The 19,147-nt window shown below is 38.4% G+C and overlaps 1 protein-coding gene across 2 annotated transcripts; it reads right to left on the bottom strand.

Annotated features, from left to right (window-relative positions):
- Nucleotides 1-1,590: 1,590 nt before the first annotated feature.
- Nucleotides 1,591-18,521, bottom strand: LOC149841550 (polyadenylate-binding protein RBP47-like). Of its 2 annotated transcripts, XM_090003906.1 has the most exons (7): nucleotides 17,996-18,521; nucleotides 10,468-10,945; nucleotides 2,912-2,952; nucleotides 2,708-2,838; nucleotides 2,496-2,592; nucleotides 2,084-2,233; nucleotides 1,591-1,961 (listed from the first exon to the last, which is right to left on the bottom strand). In XM_090003906.1, exons 1-7 carry the CDS (start codon nucleotides 18,371-18,373, stop codon nucleotides 1,959-1,961), a joined length of 1,278 nt encoding a protein of 425 aa, XP_089860032.1. In that variant the 5' UTR covers nucleotides 18,374-18,521; the 3' UTR covers nucleotides 1,591-1,958. The 2 variants fall into 2 exon arrangements, with proteins under 2 accessions (XP_089860032.1, XP_089860030.1); XM_090003904.1 differs by having other exon boundaries at nucleotides 1,940-2,233.
- Between the last annotated feature and the right edge of the window lie 626 nt (nucleotides 18,522-19,147).

Here is a 19,147-nt window from a genome sequence, read left to right as displayed (position 1 = left end):
ATTCCAAAAAATAATCAAAGCCAGATTTGGATGACAAGGGGCAAAACATGAGTTTCAAGAAGTTCGGGTTTTGCTTAAAATCAAGTTTTTGACAAGGCTAGTTTGCCAAAAACGTAAGTTTTTGGTTGTTTGGCTGACAAAAAACATGGATTTCAAGTTTTTAGTCAGAAACGCATACGAAAAATAGGAAAAAAAATAAAGCCAACCATTTTTTGGCTAACCCAAAGGAAGGAAATGGATGGGATACTACCATCCGCATTAGACGGTAGTAGTCCAGCTATTTTCTGATCAGTGAGTGGCAAAAAAATGGTCAATTTTTTTCCATAAAAATAATCAGTCATTCTCCACCAACCCACTTGCCAGAAAATGACTGAACTACCATCACCCTGTATGGTTGATAGTATCTTGTATATTTTCCAACAGGTGGATAGCCAGACAATGGACAATCACCAGTCTAGTGTAGGAGGCATTTGGAGGTGTCATGGGTGGGGAAGGTGAGATGGCAACCACCCACGCCAATAAACCAAGTTTGGTTAATGAAAAAACTGGGGTATGGTTTAACAAACTGGGTTTTAACCCAAACCAAGTTTGTGAAAACTTGGTTGTGGCAATCATACGATGCATAAAACCAAGTTTTTTCTTAAAAACCAGGTTAATGGTGAAATCAAAGTTTTAAACCCGGTTTTGGGCGTTCCTTTTTCTTTCTTTTTCTTTTTTTTTGGGAGAGAATAGATATCGGGATCAAGATAAAGATGCTGGAAAAGGTTGCAAAGAACTCATGCAGTGTCGAAACCCTCAATGCTCATTCCTGCTGGAAGTGGACGGTTTGTCTCATGTCCCTAAATTAGAAAAAAAACGCATAGCAAGACTGCCTTTCTCTAATTTTCAAATTTGGATTGCTGGTCAGGCACGACTGAGGAGATATTCCCTCGGTAAAACAACGCCTCTTTCACATACTTGAGCTGCAACAATCAGTTTCTTGTCCACATAAGAGACCAAAACTAACCTCTTGGACAACCAGACGGGTGGGCATAAAAACTTCCTCCCACCCAAGTGATCCTCTCCTTAAGCATGTCATGGCGTAATACAAGTGAAACCAAACCTGAAAAGAAGCTAGATTCCGGCAGAGGGCTCCACACGTGCTCACCCTCCAAGCTGTACTACATGGCTGTCCACTGCAAAGGGGCGCAGTTGGGACAGCAAGGTGCATGGACAGAAACTTCCCATACCTGATCATCTGCTAATCCAACCTCGCCCTCCCAAAGGGTGCATGGCACAAACTCACTCCAAGTCCAACCAACCAGCGGAAGAATATTGACCTCCACTCTACATTGTCTCCACTCCTCTCATTTCACAGTGGAAACACATGCACGCATGATGCAACACCGTGTTTTAAGGTTTGTGACCTCCGAACACAACACAACTTTGTAGGTGGATCGGCCAGCATGCAAATCACCTAAAGCAAATATTGACTCACGTGCAAAGTTGTGGCGCTTCAAATCCACCACCAATTGTCAGAAGTGTCACACATCAAAGTGCCAAAGCGTTTCAAGTCAGGAATAATATATCCGTGGAATGGAACGAGCATCATCGTCATAACGGTGCAGTTTTATAATAAGAGTTCAATAATACCAGTAAAAGAAAAAAGCAAATTGGTTCAAGGATAATTTTATCGATTCACATGGAAAAAATGTCAAACTTGAGTCCCTCGGCCAGAACCTAACCTAACAGTACTAGCAGCAGAATTAGCCACCACCCGAACAGGCAGCAGAACAAGCAGAACATGCAATCATTGAAGCAGCCCACCAACCTGGATGCAGGGTAAAGTTTTATGCGAGGCACCATGTGGCCTTCTCTGAGTGGCCTTCTCTGAGTCTTTCATTTCAGTTGTCCATCCCCTTAGGAATCAGAAGGTAGGTCATAAAAGCCACAAGAGCATTTGGTGCTCCAATACAGGCTCACTTTCACCAAGGCATTGATGATACACTACATCACTATTTCACTACGGCAACTACCACTATCCAATTAAAAAATTCTCCCTACAACTAGAAATGCTACAGCTTTTCAAAACTCTTCAGCTTACCTGCTGTTGATGGTTTCCATAAACAGGATAAGCTCCATAAGCAGCAGCATACATAGCAGGATCTTGCGGTGGTGCAGCATATCCATAACCGTCATAAACCTGAGCCCCATAGTAAGAACCGTTCCATTGGTTTCCCGGATCTGCTCTAGGCTGTTGTTTCATGAACAAAAGATGCAGCATAAACAACTAATGGCATCAGAGAGAGATATAGTTTAACAACCAAATTGCAAAACCATGGACTCCAGAGTTGAATGTATGTGGGCCAAGGCAAAGCCTTGTAAAAGCTTGGTTGGCTTCCAGAAACATTCCACAATGCCAACCGTGCTGAGATAAACTATCAGGCATCCCTGAGCCCATGCAACTCTGAACTCAGTTATTACTGTATATAAATGCTATGTTCATGGAAACTTACCAGCTTGTTTGCAGGATTACGGCCCCAAGATAGGCGAACTGTCTGCTTCCCAAGTACAGTACCATTTAACTTATGCAACGCCTCCTCAGCATTGCCCCTGCACAAAATTGTAAGAGGGCAATCTCAAAGATAGCAAATATTGCTGAGATTCACACCACAAAAAGAAATCACAATGCTTAGGGTGAGAACCCAAAAATCAACTGAAGACGCACCGGTTAACAAATTGCACAAACCCACATCCTTTGCCAACTGGTATTTTAACAGATGCAATGTCCCCATACTGAGAAAAGGTCTGCTTGAGATCCTCATCACCGACACTTGGATCAAGTCCCCCAACAAATATCTACAACAAAAACCGTTATTGCAAGACCATCTCAACTGGTGAAGTTTCGAGAAGCACATTGATATTGACTTACTGTCGTGTTACTTAGATCACCATCAGACTGAAATCCATGTCCTGAGGAAATGAATTAAATTTCAGCACAAAACAATTGTCAAACGGGCAAAACAAACCCTATGAATATTGCAAGTTTGCAGAAATCCAATAAAAGCAATTAAAGGTGTATCCCAAGTCATATACATTTGGAAAGTATTGCCTAAAGTAGGTAGCAGTTGAAGACACTACAGGACCTATAACAGCGAAGAAATAGTGCCTGCAAAATTTTGCTTGTACAGACTTATGGCCAGCAGCCATCACACCAGTAAGTTGTTGAGGCAAGAACACTCGCTAGCAGTCCATGCAATCTGGAGTTCTTTCTAAGGTTTAAGGGCTGAAGGCTGACACGTTGACTTCTCAACAACCATGCAAGTTATGAATGGTTTTCTCACTTTTTCGTTTTGTTGCTATTTTGTTACTTAAAGCAGGCAAACAGAACTGGTAAGCGTCCAGTAAGGGGTGCACCATGACAAGGATAGTAGAAGTGGAAACTCTTAAAGGTAAAAAACAACCCGACAAAACAAATAACAAGAAAGTAGAAGACGTGTGAAGTAAAAAGAGATCACCAGTTGTAACAATATCGTGCCTAATAAAAAAATTACGAACACAACATAAAATCCCAGATCTTTACAGAAGTTATCAGAATCTAATACACACTAAGGACATTCCTTTTCTGGAATTTCATGTAAAAGGCAGGCCACTAATGGAAAATTCCTTAACAAAGACCACAACCCAACAAAGTGACACATGCATGTACTACAAAGTGTACAAATTTTTTAAGAAATAAATGTTCAGGACAAACAAGTACAGAACAGATGCTCAAACAACAGCCTCATGAAGCAGCTAACAAGGAAAACAACTGAAAAAATTTTATGAATTCATGAAATGCTCCCTCTCATAACATTTTAGGTATATAATTATGAGTGTGAACTCCTGTTATGTGTTAATTCTCCCTTCACTTTCATAGGTGTTCTAACTTCTAACTGTCCAATGGCGTTGACCTGCTTCAATCTTACATAAAACAACTGATAAAAAGGTTTAATTGCTGCTTGATGGATATGAAACTATGTAACTTCGACACGGCTAAACATTAGCCGTACCTGTGCCTACGCGGGCACGGGTACTGGGCGTAGTGCGGGTACGCCGCGGGTTGGGTCCAGTGTTGTGAGAAGCGTACGCCTCAGAGGCGAGGCGCACTCTCAAGGTACTGAGGCACACACTCAGTACCTGAAGCGTACTGAACTGGATGGCGCCTCCTCCGGCAGCCTTCGGCGGCCAAAATCTGCGACGGAGTCTGACACAGGAACAGAACAAACTTCGCCGGAATCCAACAAACCATCGGCGTTTCTTCCGGAATCTGATAAACCAATATCGGAAAAGAGAAAAAAAAAGAATTCCGTCCATAGAGACAAAGCAGATGACGCAAATCATCCCCTTTTTCTTCATCCTCGCGATCTCCCTCCTCCAGAAGACGGCATCATCCCAGCCATCGATAACTCGCCACCAGGAAGACTCCTGTCGTCTGATCGACCACCATACCCTCCGCTCGGACCAGCTCACTGTCCTCATCAACGGCTTTTCGGAGTCGCGTCTCCCTCTCCTCCAGGAACTCGCCACCATCTATTCCTCATCTCCGGCGGTCCACTCCGTCTACGTCCTGTGGGGCAACCCCTCCACCCCGTCGGGAACCCTCAGAAACCTCTCCTTCCAGTCCCTTGGCGCCCCCATCTACCTCCTCTGCGACCCCAACGCTAGCCCGAATAACCGATTCCTCCCCCGCCCCTTCATCAGTACGCGGGCGGTGGCCGTCTGCGGCGACGACATTCGAATCGACGCCGACTTCCTCTGCTTCGCCTTCCAGGTGTGGCAAAGCCACCCGGAGAGGATTGTCGGATTGTTCGCCCGGTCGCACGAATTCGATCTCAGCCAGAGGTCATGGATATACACGATGAGCTCGAATCGGTTTTCGATCATCCTGACGAAATTCATGGTGGTTTCGGTCGATTACCTGAGAGAGTATTCGTGCCGGATTCCGACGAGGGTTCGGGAATTGGTGGGCGAGCGGAGGAACAGCGAAGACATGGCCATGAAATCTGAAGCTTACGCTTCAACGCCTTGAGGCTTACGCCTCGCTTCATAACATGCTCAACGCCTCGCTTCGCCTCATCGCATTTAACAACCTTGGTTGGGCCCCACACTATGCCTCAGTTTGGGTCTACCACAGACCCGAACTTTCACCGGTCAAACCAACGTCAAAGGGGAGGGACCATTTTGGTCCCGCCCCACCCAACATTTAATCCCCTTCCTCCCTCTCTCTCGAAACCCTCGACGAACCCTCCCTCTCTGCCCTAAACCCTAGTCTCTCGTCGACTTCCCCTTCTCTCTCCCAAGCCCTCCTCCCCTCTATCTCCCTCCCCTTCTCTCTCCCTTTGTCGATTCCCCTCCTCTGCTACTGTAACTCTCGTCCTCCCCTTCTCTGTCTCCCTCTCTCTCTCTCTTTTGTTTCTCTCCTCCCCCTATGTCTCTCTCTCAGAGATTGCAACTCGAAGGAGCCCACCTTTGGTGGGCGATGATGAGGTAAGACCACACTATGCCTTGGTTTGGGTCTACCACAAACCTGAACTTTCACTGGTCAAACCAAGGTCAAAGGGGAGGTGCCATGTTGGTCCCGCCCCACCCGACATGTAATCCCCTTCCTCCCACTCTCTCAAAACCCTCGACGAACCCTCCCTCTCTCCCCTAAACCCTAGTCTCTCGTCGTCTTCCCCTTCTCTCTCCCAAGCCGTCCTCCCCTTCTCTCTCCCTCAGTCAATTCCCCTCCTCTGCTACTGTAACTCTCGTCCTCCCCTTCTCTGTCTCGCTCTCTCTCTTTTGTTTCCCTCCTCCCCCTCTGTCTCTCTCTCTCAGACTGCAACTCGAAAGAGCTCACCTTTGGTGACCTCCGGTGGGCGGTGATGAGGTAGGACCAACATCTTTTCCTTTTTTTAGGGTGTTTTTGGCTTATAACTGAATCTATGCAAGTTATAAACTGAAGATGTTTCTACACGGAATATTAACATCTTCAGTTTTGTTTATATTCAGTTTAGGTTTTCAGTTTATATTCCGTTTGTATTTAGTACATATTTTCAGTTTAGGTTTTGTATTTAGTATATATTTACATATATTCAGTTTAGGTTTTCAGTTTGTATTCTAATTTTCAATTTATAAATTATAACTTTATCATTTATAATTTCAGTTTCTAATTTTCAGTTTATATTCAGTTTGTATTCAGATTCAATATATATTTTCAAATTATAATTTAGATATATTTAGTTTATATTTTCAGTTAATATTCAGTTTATAACTTTACAGTTTATATTCAGTTTCTAGTTTTCAGTTTATATTCAGTTTGTATTCAAATTCAATATATATTTTCAAATTATAATTTAGATATATTAGTTTATATTTTTAGTTAATATTAAGTTTATAAATTTATAATTTATATTCAGTTTTTAATATTCAGTTTGTATTCAGTTTATAATTTAGATTATTACTTGTTAGATAAATTACAAATACTATATATTTAGTAATTCAGTTTGTATTCGATTTCAGTATATATTTTAGATAGATTATTTAGATATATTCAGTTTATATTCAGTATATAATATAATTTTTACATATAGCATATATATTTAGATTATTTCAGTTTATATCAGTTTACACTTTACATAGGTTAGTTCTTGATTTTGTCATGTATGGTATGTTCATTTATTTTATTCTTATGTGGTATTTTTGGTTTGAATTGTTTGAATAGGATGGCTGATAAAGGAAAGGAATTTGCAAGTGGTAGTAGCAGTGCGACAACAAGCTCAACATGTGCTTCTAGTTCAGTGCCTGAGGATCAGCCACTGTGGGCCCGTGTAACAAAGTTGGGTAGATATCCTAGAGGAGGGGGGGAATATGCAATGTGTAATTTTTGTAAAGTGGAGTTTAACGTATCATAGAGTAAAAGCCCTCTCTTGAATATAAAAAAACAAGGTATTAGGTTGTGCTCTCATGTTGATGATGCCACACTTAAGCAGTTGAGGAAGGAACAAGAAAATGTTGAAAAAAGAAAGTCTATGGCGGCATCAAGTTGTATTATCATACCACTATCTAGCCACAAGAGTGGTGAGGTTACTAACATCATTACGAAGAGAAGAAAATTAGATGTTAGCCATAAAACAATTGAAGGCTCGTTTAATGAACATGGAAGGGAGGAAATAGATAGGAAAGTGGGCAGATTCTTTTTTTCAAGTTTTATATCATTCAACATAGCTAAAAATCCTTATTAGAAGGATCTAGTTACATCCTTGGCAAATTCTAACTTGAGTGGGTATGTGTCTCCCGGTTCCGAGAAGTTAAGAACAATCATTTTGGGAGAGGAGAGAGCAAATGTGAATAGATTATTGAAATATAAAAAGTTTTCTTGGGCTGAAAGCAGTGTTTCTATAGTGTCTGATGGGTGATACAGATGCCCCCGTTGATAAATTTTATTGCAGCTTCAATAAAGGGGGCCAATGTTTTTGAAATCAATAGATACATATCAGGAGTACAAGGATAAGAAGTATATGAAAGGACTTTTTTCAGAATGCATCAAGTTAGAGAAGACAAACTCGTTCAAATCATTACTGACAATGCACCAGTATGTAGAGCAGCTGGTGTAGCTGTGGAGGTTGAATATCCTAACATATTTTGGACTCCTTGTGGGGCACATAGTTTAAATTTGGCTCTTAAAAGTATATACAATCCACCAAAAAGAAGCAAGATCTCATGGCTTACGAGTTTTATTCATGGATTCAGGAGCTAGAGAATAAACATTATAAATTTTGTTGTAAACCACCAGAGGGCACTAACTATTTATAATAAGCATTATGATCTGAAGTTGTTGAAGGTTGCTAAGACTCGTTTTGCATCCGTTATTGTTATGTTTAAAAGAATTAAAGTGAAGAATGCACTATTTCAAATGGTCAATGATAATGATTGGGTTTTCTATTGTTCCGGTGATGTTGCAAAAGCCCAAATTGTCAAGAGATGCATTGTTGATGACATGTGGTGGGACAATGTCATTTATTTTCTTGAGTTCATAGACCCCATTTGGGAGATGTAGAGAGTTGTTGATTGAGTTGTACTTATGTTGCATAAGGTCTACGAGATGTGGGACACCATGATTGAGAAAGTGAAAACTGCAATTTTTAGGCATAATGAAGACAGCTTTTTATGATCGCATGCACAAAATATTGATAGCATGATGGGACAAGAGCAACATCCCTATCCAGTGCATGGCACATTCATTGAATCCATAGTACTATGAAAAAAATGGCTAAGTGAAGGTCTTGGTCGATTGCCACCACATAAGGATTCAGAGTTAACAAGAAATAGGGCTATGTTTTAATGGGATTTTTCGATATGCATAAAAAAAATATGAATGTGCATGGTTAGTTTTCGAAGTGTTCTATGAAAAAATTTGATGGTTTGGAGGGATTGATAGATAAAAATGATGATTATCCTCTTACATGGTGGGTTACATATAGATATGACTACCCTTTACTTCAGCATCTTTCTTTCAAGCTACTAGTGTGGCCAAATATATCTTCTTGTTGTGAAAAAAATTGGATCACATATACATAAATTCACAACATTAAAAGAAACAAACTTACTAGCAAGCACATAGAAGATTTGGTGTTCATGCATTCTAACCTCTGATTGCTTTCAAGAACCAAAGAAGAATATACGTATCCAAATTATAAATTTTTGTGTTTACTTTGTTATGGTTTGTATATCAAGTTTTATACTTTTATTGCATATCTAATACATAATGATTTAATTTCTTTGCATGAAAGCACCAAGTTGTGGGATGGTAGGGCTGAAGATTCTGATTTAAAAGGGGATCATGACTTTAAAAATCTGAACATGGAATTAAATGAAATTGTTCTTCCATCATCCATTGATATGGGTGATGATGATGATGAATAAACAAACGAGCCATGACTTTTTTGTTATGGCCTTTTTGAAATTTTTGACTTTTTTGTCTTTTTGGTAAACTTGTTATTTGTTAACCTGATAGTTGATACTATGTTTATGAATGTTTTTCTATATTTCTGTTTGCTAAGTGCTAATTGTTAGGTATTACTATTATCTGAAATTATTATTAGCTTGTTATAACTTATTTCTTCAATTGTTAATTTTTACTTGGATTTTGATTATTTGAATAAAAGTTGTTAGCATGTTACTAGTTTAGTTGTTAAATGTTAAATGTATTTGAATTTATGTGATATACTTATATAGTATTTATTTATTTATTTATTTATTTATATATAGTTGTGTTCCCGCACCCACGTTTTTTGAAGTTGTCATGTCATACCCACTGTACCCGCACCTGTATCCAGGTGGCATAGATATGAAAGCATCAATTGTAACAAATAATTTTTTATTGGCTATGTAACATAGACTCTTCTAACAAGGCACTGCACCCACGTCGCATTCGCACCCATGCAGGTGTGACACTTGGACAAGGCTTCCTTTGTGTCATGTGAAGTCAACCACTCTAAGGTCCATTTATGTCCAAAAGTAGATTAAGTTAACCCTAACCAAGTCCAATTTTATCTATATTATATATATATATATAAATACATAAATGTACACACATACACGTAATGTAAACTTAAAACTGTTAAATATATATATATATATATAACCTCCCCGCACCCAAGGTTTTTAAAGTGCCGCATCGCCGCATCTGCACCTATGTGACATAGTTTACTGGTAGAATCCTGTGCATTTTTACTATATGTATAAAATGAAGCCACCTTTAGTCAACACATCATCATTTATAAAGTCTTCATCGGTTATCTGTGGGGACCAAAACCCCATGGTAAAGAGTATCAATATCAGGTCAAGGCATTCTCCTGTGTTTTAACACCGATCTCCTGTTAAGGACAAAATTAAACTTCTTTATTTGAGAGTCAAGTCAGGAATTGCTTAAAGTCCTGAAAATTGAAGACTTTATAATTATGAAAGATTTTAAATGTCTTGCTTCACACCGCATTTTGAAGAATCTCAGCATCTCTAGTGTCATGGATGAGCATTGACTTGATTTTAACATGACATAAAAACAATAAAAACTAATTTTGTGGAATTCAATTTGTTTGCAATGTAGCTCAAGTATGTTACACTGACTAGCATGTACATATGTTGCTCATCCATAAAACCGAGGTAACACAATAATTCAACCATGACAGTCTCAAGAAAAGCACCACATTTGCAATTTATAATATTGACTTTCCTTTCTTCATACTTTTGAACTCAACGAATGTGACTTATTTCTACAGTCAGATTTCAGCATACCAAAGCATGAAACATGAGACTATATCAACATTTTCTTAACTGAATAGCAAAAGCCAGAGACCTTGTGCTCAAACAAGATATTGAATGAACACAATTAACAATACACAAGTAGAAAAATAAAAGGTTACATACTGATCACAAAAAAACAGTAAACACAAACTTATCACATACCTTGTGAAGCATACTGCTGCTGAAAACCAGAGGTCTTCCGAGGGGTTGCCACACCAACGCGCATGGGCCTACCGGAACAGTATACCCCATTCATCTCAGTCATTGCTCGTAACCTCTCATTATCATCACCAAACCTCACAAAGCCATAACCTTTGGATCTGCCTGTGTTTGCATCTATAACAACTTTTGCACCTTTTACAGATGGGTATTGGCTAGCAAAAGTCTCTTGCAATAGAGCATCTGTAACATCAGAAGCCAAATCCCCCACAAATATAGAGTGATCTGAACCATCTGAGCGCCGTTCTCCCATACTAAACGTTGCCCAGTTCAACCGAAAAGGCTGATCTACATTGGGCATTGCAGTACCATTGTAATTATGAAGGACCTTTTCTGCTGCTCCATGTGAAATAAACTCAACAAAACCGTACCCCTCTGACTGACCAGTCTGCTTATTGCGGATAACTTTTATAGAAATGACCTACAGATCATACACTAGAATTAAGATGTCAAATGTTTAAACAGAAGACAAAACCAACTTCAGGACATAATTTCCCTTCAAATATGCTCAGCATGCAGCCCCAACTTTGGGAAGATACAGAAGGTAAATCACAAAAAACAATTAAATATTACCTATTTAACAGAACCCGCCCAACTTTGTACTTATAGTGTTCTACAACCTGCTATTTTTAATGCATTTCAAATACCTGGCTAAGATATATATAGGATTTATATTTGCTACAATCGATTGTACCTACAATCGAGTTGGAATCTCAGTTTATTAGGAATAGATTCTTGGATCATGTTTTTTCAACAAAAAAAAACATGATCTTATGAGTCGGGAAATTTTGATACATCCATAGCCGTTGATTTCTGGTTCACCGGAACAGTGTCGACAGGCCGGATTAAGGCAATCCAAAAGATGGTTCCCACTAATTAAAACATGTAGATCGCATCTATGGTGTTAGATATGAGGAAAAAAAACAAAAAGAAGGGGGCCACCACTTTGCTGAGTCGATTGTATTTATAATAAACTGTAGCATATATATATATATATATATATATATATATATATATATATATATATATATATATATATATATATATATATATTAAAGGGAGAAGAAGCCTCACAAGGAGGGACATCTCGAAAGCTACTCTTATATCATACCTTCTCTAGCCTCCATCTCTTTCCCTTTATAGTTCTTGTGTTTTTATCTTAAGTGTTTGTAAGTGAGAGTATTGCAAGGTGTGTAAGTGTGCAAGGAAGCTTGGAGCTTAAAGCTGCTATACTTTCGTAAGTTTCCTTCTTATCTTATAGCAAACTTATGTGTTTATGTTTATATATGTTGCTGTGATCCTTTCATAGTATTTTCATGTGTTGTGTTGCTCTTGTATGTGTATGTGTAAGTGTAAAGTTCCCCCTTCCGTCTTCCACCTCGTATAGCATGAGTTCTTAGTAGTGGTAGAGCTAGCACCATATACATATACAGAGAGAGAGAGAGAGAGACACACACACACATACAACACTAGTTTTATCCTGCATTGATAGAAAAAAACCAAATTTTTGGTCAACAAAATAAATGTCCAGCATGTCTTCATCATTTAGTTCAACTAAACCATGGTTAATCCACTAATTTTTTGGGACCAAGCATGCCTTTGTTACAAAGATGGAACAGTTGAATACAATAACTGGAAAGTTGGGCAGGTTTCACAAATAGGTGATCAGTTGGAATGCTTTTCGTAAATTCCCATATGTCTGTCAACCTGGATATGCAAAGTATGCAGATAACTGACACGGTACTCTTCATTAACTCGATCTGATGGTTCTTGAAAACCAATTTGAAGATGTTAGGATGAGCATCAACAATATGGTATCAAGAACAAATTTGGGCCACAAATCAGACCAACTAGATCCACTTTCTTATATAGTGGGCCAGACAGCATACGCAGCAATCCTCATTGTTAAAATGCAAATACAGATTAATTTACGTGTACAGAGGCATTTTGGTCTTCTGTCCCATCAAGTATAGTTTTCTTATTTCTATAGTTCACAAGGTACTTTTACCAGGATCTATCCCCTTTTATATGATGAGCATGTTTGCAATGCCATACGATTCTTGGATTTTCTCAAGATACTATGATTGTGAATCACAATCATAACACTTTCTCAAGGTTAGTGAAACGTGAGAAAAGTACAAGTTGTGATTGTGATTGGCAGCTGTTTTGTCCTTGAATCATGTGAAGGTCACAAGATTGCCCTTGTGACAAACAATCACAGCTTCTACTTTCTCAGCTGTGAATGTACATCCCAACCTGTGACCAAAGCAAACATGCCCGATATGTTAAACAAATGAACAAGGTAGGGCTATTGTGCCCTAACCCAATGTGTTGTAACCCGTATCGGGCATGCCCAAAATAAGATATGTATTGTTTTGTATTGTGTTGTATCGTAAAACTCACATTTTTTTTATAAAATCCCAAAAAATCTAAAAAATCAAGAAAATTCTAAAAAAAATCATAATCGAAGAATCAAGATAATATGCTATGAATGGCATGTGTATCTCACAAGAAAAATGTAAACCATGAAATAATATGCACATTAAACAACTAAACAAAGATGACAATTCACAAGATTCATAATAGTCCATGTCTACATAAACAAAAACAAAATCGCAAACGCAAAGTGTTTTTCAATACTTAAAAATTTTACATAACCAAGTTTTTTAAAATTTAAACAAGAGAAAATAGATAATGTCAATCATGATTATCATTGCCATCTTCTTTCTCTTGCAAGAAATCATTGTCAAATTACTCTCAAACATTTTAGGCTATGCCACATGGGTATGGGTGCAAGTGCGGGTATGTAGTGTACAACATGGCGATTTCAAAAATTGTGAGTGCAAGGACATGGATATATATATAGAGAGAGAGAGAGAGAGTGGTAGCTGTCTACCACTCTGTATGTGTGTGTGTGATGGACGGCATGCACGTGATAAAGGTCAAAAGACCTTTAGTGGTGCTCTTGCGCCGCTAAAGGCTCCATTAACAAGAGCGTGCACGATGGACATTCAGTGTGCCATCCACTGGTGTCTAGCCAGTCGGGAGGTAGGCAGCTACTACCCACTATATATATATATATATATATATATATATATATATATATATATATATATATATATGAGAGTATATTTTGGGGAGATTCGAGGGGGTGGACAAAATTATTTTAAAAGAAAGGGAGGGGCAGTTTGATATTTTCTTTTATAAAATAAAAAGCAAAATGGGATGGTTTGTCCCCCTTTTTTTCTCTCTCTCTAGCACCTTTGACAGAAGAAGAGGAAGAAGACGTAGCTAGGCGCAGGTACGCCTCTTTCTCTCTCCACCACTTTTTCCTCTCTCTCTCTCTCTCTCTCTCTCTCTCAGGTCAACCAAGAAAAAAACGAGTTTCGGGTAAAAAAAGATGGATTTTTGGTGAGTTTCGGGTAAAAAAAGATGGATTTTTGGTTGGGTCATAGTTGGACGCGACCCAAACTGACCCATAATGTACCCAGTACTCGTACCCAGGTGTGTCGACACACGGTGGGTCATTTCTCGTGTCTATGTTATATAGATTTTAGGAATGAGTATAAATTGGCTGTAAGGGGCCTTTTATGTTCATAAAAAAACTAGTTCAACTTAAATTGCACTAATTTTACATCGTAAGATATGCCCTATATCGGGGCATATCATAAGATACAGATATCGGTGTGATACACACCCATATCGAGATACAAGTGTGTATTGTATCGAAAAAAACCTAAAAGATATGACACAGTATGATACGTTATGATACTTACAACACTACCCTAATATGCTAAGCTCTCTCTCTCTCTCTCTCTCTCTCTCTCTCTCTCTCTCTCTCTCTCTCTCTCTCTATATATATATATATATATATATATATATATTCATTTTTCTCCTTTATCGCACATCGTGTACCCTGTTTTGCAGCATCAAATCATCCACCATGTAAACCCATACTAGTCAAGATGGTATCAGAGTAGTGATAGGTGCAAAGGAGTTTTTTCGATCTCTCTACTATAAAGTGAGGCCACAAAGACCTGGAACGACTAGGTAGAGGTCAATCTAATCAAAAGTAAATTTTAACTGGTACTGCTAAAGGAGGACTTTAGAAAATTTTGAGATATTATTTGACTGATTAAGTATAAGGTTTCTATTTCATTTTTCGTAATTGGGACAGATATGATCATAGCTACCGAAATTGCTAAAACTATATGGGAATCATGATTCCCAAGGAGCAAGAACTAGAATTGGATCTGAATCACGATTTCTAATGATGAGATTTGTGAATCCCATGACTGAGAATCCTGTTTCTTAAGAGATGGGAATCTTGAACTCTTTACATAGGAAACCCTGATTCCTATTCTCAGAAATCATGATTCCCTCAGGAATCTCAATTCTTTCAGGAATTCTAATTCATTGCTTATAAAATCCTACACCACTTCTTAAATGATTCCCCATATTGCTTCTTAACTCAATTCCCGCTTCTCATGCCCTTCAAAAATTTGAATGACCGCGTCCTGATTATAATTCCCGTGTCACTCTGTAATTTCATTCCTGTTGTAGCAACTATGCTTATGATTTTTTTAAAAACAAAAGATTGTGAGGGACCTTTAGGTGAATATAAATTGTATAAATGGCTTGGACTGACGACGAATGTCTATGTATGTCAAATGGAAAGTGTGGTTTCTAAAAGGAACAAAGAAAACAAACCAATTTGTAAAGTTTAGGTTTGGCGACATGCCCAGTAGGAATGATGCTTGATAAGAAGAGAGGGGTATTCAAGTGGAGAAAATAAGAGATTGATTCCAAAAATGTGGCAGATTGTATCTAAGTTAAAGAGCTTCTAAGGAAGTGTTTGAATCCATCGGATATGATAGGATATGATCGGCAGAGAGATACTCAGATCTGTCATCCAACCCCTCGGGGTAAAAGAGATCCGAGTATCTCCCTCTCTTCCTTTATTTCAGGGATTTGAAATTCTTGAATGAAGGGATTTGAGATCCAACTTTTGAATGCGCTCTGATCTTGGTGTAGGGCCTACACCACATCAATGAGCCCCATGCCAGCTCATATCCTTAAGTTTGAGATCTGAAGCATTCCAACACACCCTAAGCCTCTAAAATGGGGGATCCTAGTAAGAGCACCCAAGTGAGTGAAGGGGGTTAGGTAGGGAACACCCTAAGTTTTAGCAATTTTGTTACCTTAATCCTTTTAACATATGTCTTCTTTATATCAATAGAAGCCATATGCAAATTCTTCCTTCTCTAAGCTTTTTGATAAGACACCTTAATAAAAACTTTGGCTTCTATTCAAAACTTTATGACACAAAATTCAAGGTTTGCACTAAAGGTTTCCTACGTCTCAATGTTTTGGTTTGCACTGCACTGACCTGCGGATTCTCTCTTAAGGACTGAAAGCCATTTCATAAACATTTGTTTCTATCTTCCATACTGCTCCCTATTAATTGTTTAGTGATTGTGGTTGGTGCGTGTTGGCCTACTTCACTTCCCTTATCGATTGATTAACAATTCATAAAACTATTTCTCCATCTTTTTCCTCCTTGTCATCTTTCACAAGGAGAACCTAGTGACTCTTCATCCTTATTACACCTTACACATTCAAAGTCAATTTTTTTTCATAATATAGGCAAATTTATACAAGTGTGAGTGTGTCAATAGCCTAAATTTCAGTTACATTCCACATAATCACTCATTTTTTCATTCTCAACTTTGGAAGTAAAGATTGAAATTGCAACCATTACATCAATTTCTGTATTTTGTGAATAGCTTTCATTTGATAATTATAAATTTGATTCCAAATAAAGGACATGAACAATTAGCCTCAATAAAAAGATAATCAATAATATTGTGTATTTACTATACAATGAGAATGTTTGGACATATTCCTAACTTCCAATAAGATGGAAAATAAGCACAATGATTGCCTGAATAGAAGCTTTGTATGATGTCTATGAGTTTCAGCTAGTGATTTCGGAACCCATAAATGAGTTCAGCATGATCAATATAATATCGGCCCTTGGATCTTTTTTATGTAAAAATACAATTTTGAAGGGGTGAAAATTTGGTACATTATAGCCCAATGAATTTTCAACCCTCGGAAAATCCAACATACACAATGGAAAAAGATGATCCAAGGGCATGTTTCTACTAAACCAAACATATAGATCACATTTGGAGGGTCCAATCTACAAGAATTGAAAAAAAAAATCATGTTTTCAACTTACACACACATGCACATACACTATCAAAATTACTATGCCAAATAACGATACACTTTAAATGTGCAGTTTGTTTTGTGCCAACATAGTAGTGCAAAACATGAAAATCACATGCCACAAGAGTATATCTATATCAGTTAGGTTGTGGGTGTCCTTCTCTTAATGTTCTTGGAAATTGGGTTTTTGCACTTCCATGCAATTCATATAAATAGCATCATTTATTTGTGGAACTAGAAAGCCATTTCATGGAATCAAAAACTTTTTTCACTGAATCAATATAATACATAATCCACCTTTCCTAGAAAACAAGTTTTCTAGGTATTAGTTATGAATGACTACAACTCATTTATTGTTAAATGTGGTTGTCATGGTTCAAAACATAGGAAAAACTATTAACAATATTTCGAATTTATCATGAAAAATCATGATAATTTATTAATCCAAAAAATGAACATTTTAATCATAGATATTAAAAGTATATATTTTAATTTCTGACAATTTTATCACAGTTCTTTTTATACAACAGGACAAAATTCGCTAGTAACTATATTTTAATTTAAGCATGAAGAGGATTTTTGTAATATCCTTTATGATTCACGATTTTCAATAAAGATGCATATTTGACATGAAGAATATTTCTGTAGTGCATCTATGCTTCATGATTCGCAATAAAGATAACCGAAGCTTATACACAGCTCTCAATAAAGAGAACCAACTCACCTACCCATGAGAGGATGGAAAAGGAACATCCTTTTAGAACCACCTCATGGGGCCAACTCTGCCTTTTCATAATCAGTATGCAATTAACTTTGTTCTCAAAAGTTAGTATATGGATATTAAGTCATGAACCACTCAAAATGACAAAAAGAATGGTGCGATTCTATGAATATTTTTCTCATATTCTTTTCACTATGAGTGTGCCGAGATTTTCCCAATATTTTTCTGATCAAAACAAATATTCTGAAATTATCATAAGATTTTCAGTTGGCAAAAAAAATCCCGAGTACGAGTCGCTCCTTAAAACATAGATAGGAAGCATGGCTGTCAACACAGAACCAGCAATATCTTTGGCATCGTATATAACTAGCAAAAGAACATGGGAACCATCAGCATCAGCTATCCGAAGTCATTGATTCGATTAGTTAACAGAGTTAAAATGATCTGCAAGTACCGTAAAACTTGAGAAATAAGATTACAGGTTGGAAAAGGAATAAGGAAGGGTGAAAGGATCACCTCTCCGGTGTGGCCAAAGCAAGAATTGAGGTAACCCTCATCCATCCAGTACTGGAGCTCCCCGACCCATATGGTCTTGTTCTCTTCGTTGGATTGAGATTGGGACGGAGGCTGTTGCTGTTGTTGTTGCTGCTGCTGAGGAGGAGGAGGAAGGGGAGGCTGCTGCTGCTGTTGTTGAGGCTGAGGAGGATAAGCCATGTATGCATGTGGATATTGCTGGTAAGGTTGCTGGGGCATCATCTGATGCTGCATCATCATCGATCCCGGGTATTGGTGCTGCATTTGCATGGCCATCCACTGTTGCTGTGGTTGGGGGTGTTGTCCTTGTTGTTGTTGTTGCTGCTGCGGATCAACGGCAACAGACGCGGACTGCATCATCTTCTTCTAATCCGTAACGTTTTCTTAGCGGCCACAGAGAGAGAGAGAGGACGTTGTTGTTTGGGTGGGGGGAGGGGTGAAAGGAGGAAGCAGCAGCGGCCTTCAGCCTATCCCTGGTCTGGGAGGAACCAGGGTTACAAAGAGACCCTAACCTTGGCTATTCCATACCCTTAAAAAGCCGCAGCGATTTTGCACACGGCTCTTGGGCGCTGACAGTCGTCCGATCCTTTCTCACGACCTGGTGGCATCCGTACCGTTCATCTTGGTGACCTATATCGACGGACGGGGTCTTCACTTCTCACGTTACGCATACTAGACGTGTTCCCAATGTGCCATGTGCAGTGTGCAATCTTCCCCACAAGGGGGGAGAGTTCCTTGTACCCCAAAACTACTTGGGTATAAAAAAAAAACACCACTAAATAGAGGCACCCGTGCCGTGCCCACCTTCCGTCATCGCCCACTATCGACACACCCAACCTACAAAACGCACCAAATGTTTCATTTAACCATACTGACATGAATAACATCGTTCATTTAGTATGTAGGGATTTTTTTTTAAGAGTTAGTATTAATTATATAGGAAGGTTAGTATTTGATTTATGAGGCAGCCAAAAAATCAACTTGCTCGCAATTCATGAATATAAAAGATGTGTTCAAAATGTTATAAAGCATTATGTTGTCAACTTTTAACACTAGACATAACGTTATATATATAATATAAAACCTATTAAATTAAACATGATAGTGAATTTCTTGTATTTTTTTCAAAATTTT

The sequence above is a fragment of the Nuphar pumila genome, chromosome 4, assembly GCF_984573655.1.
Source record: "Nuphar pumila chromosome 4, dmNupPumi1.hap1.1, whole genome shotgun sequence".
In the NCBI taxonomy this organism is placed as follows: domain Eukaryota; kingdom Viridiplantae; phylum Streptophyta; class Magnoliopsida; order Nymphaeales; family Nymphaeaceae; genus Nuphar; species Nuphar pumila.
The sequence above is the reverse complement of the archived record's forward strand: the minus strand, read 5'-3'. Positions and strand labels throughout refer to the sequence as shown.

Excerpts from the sequence above, each read along its gene's own strand:
- LOC149841550 (XM_090003904.1), bottom strand. The coding sequence starts at position 18,373 with ATGATGCAGTCCGCGTCTGTTGCCGTTGATCCGCAGCAGCAACAACAA. Across the intron at positions 2,953-10,467 it reads GCAGCAGTATGCTTCACAAG|GACATGGATTTCAGTCTGAT; the intron begins GTATGTGATAAG and ends TCATTTCCTCAG. Across the intron at positions 2,839-2,911 it reads GTGATCTAAGTAACACGACA|ATATTTGTTGGGGGACTTGA; the intron begins GTAAGTCAATAT and ends TTTTTGTTGTAG.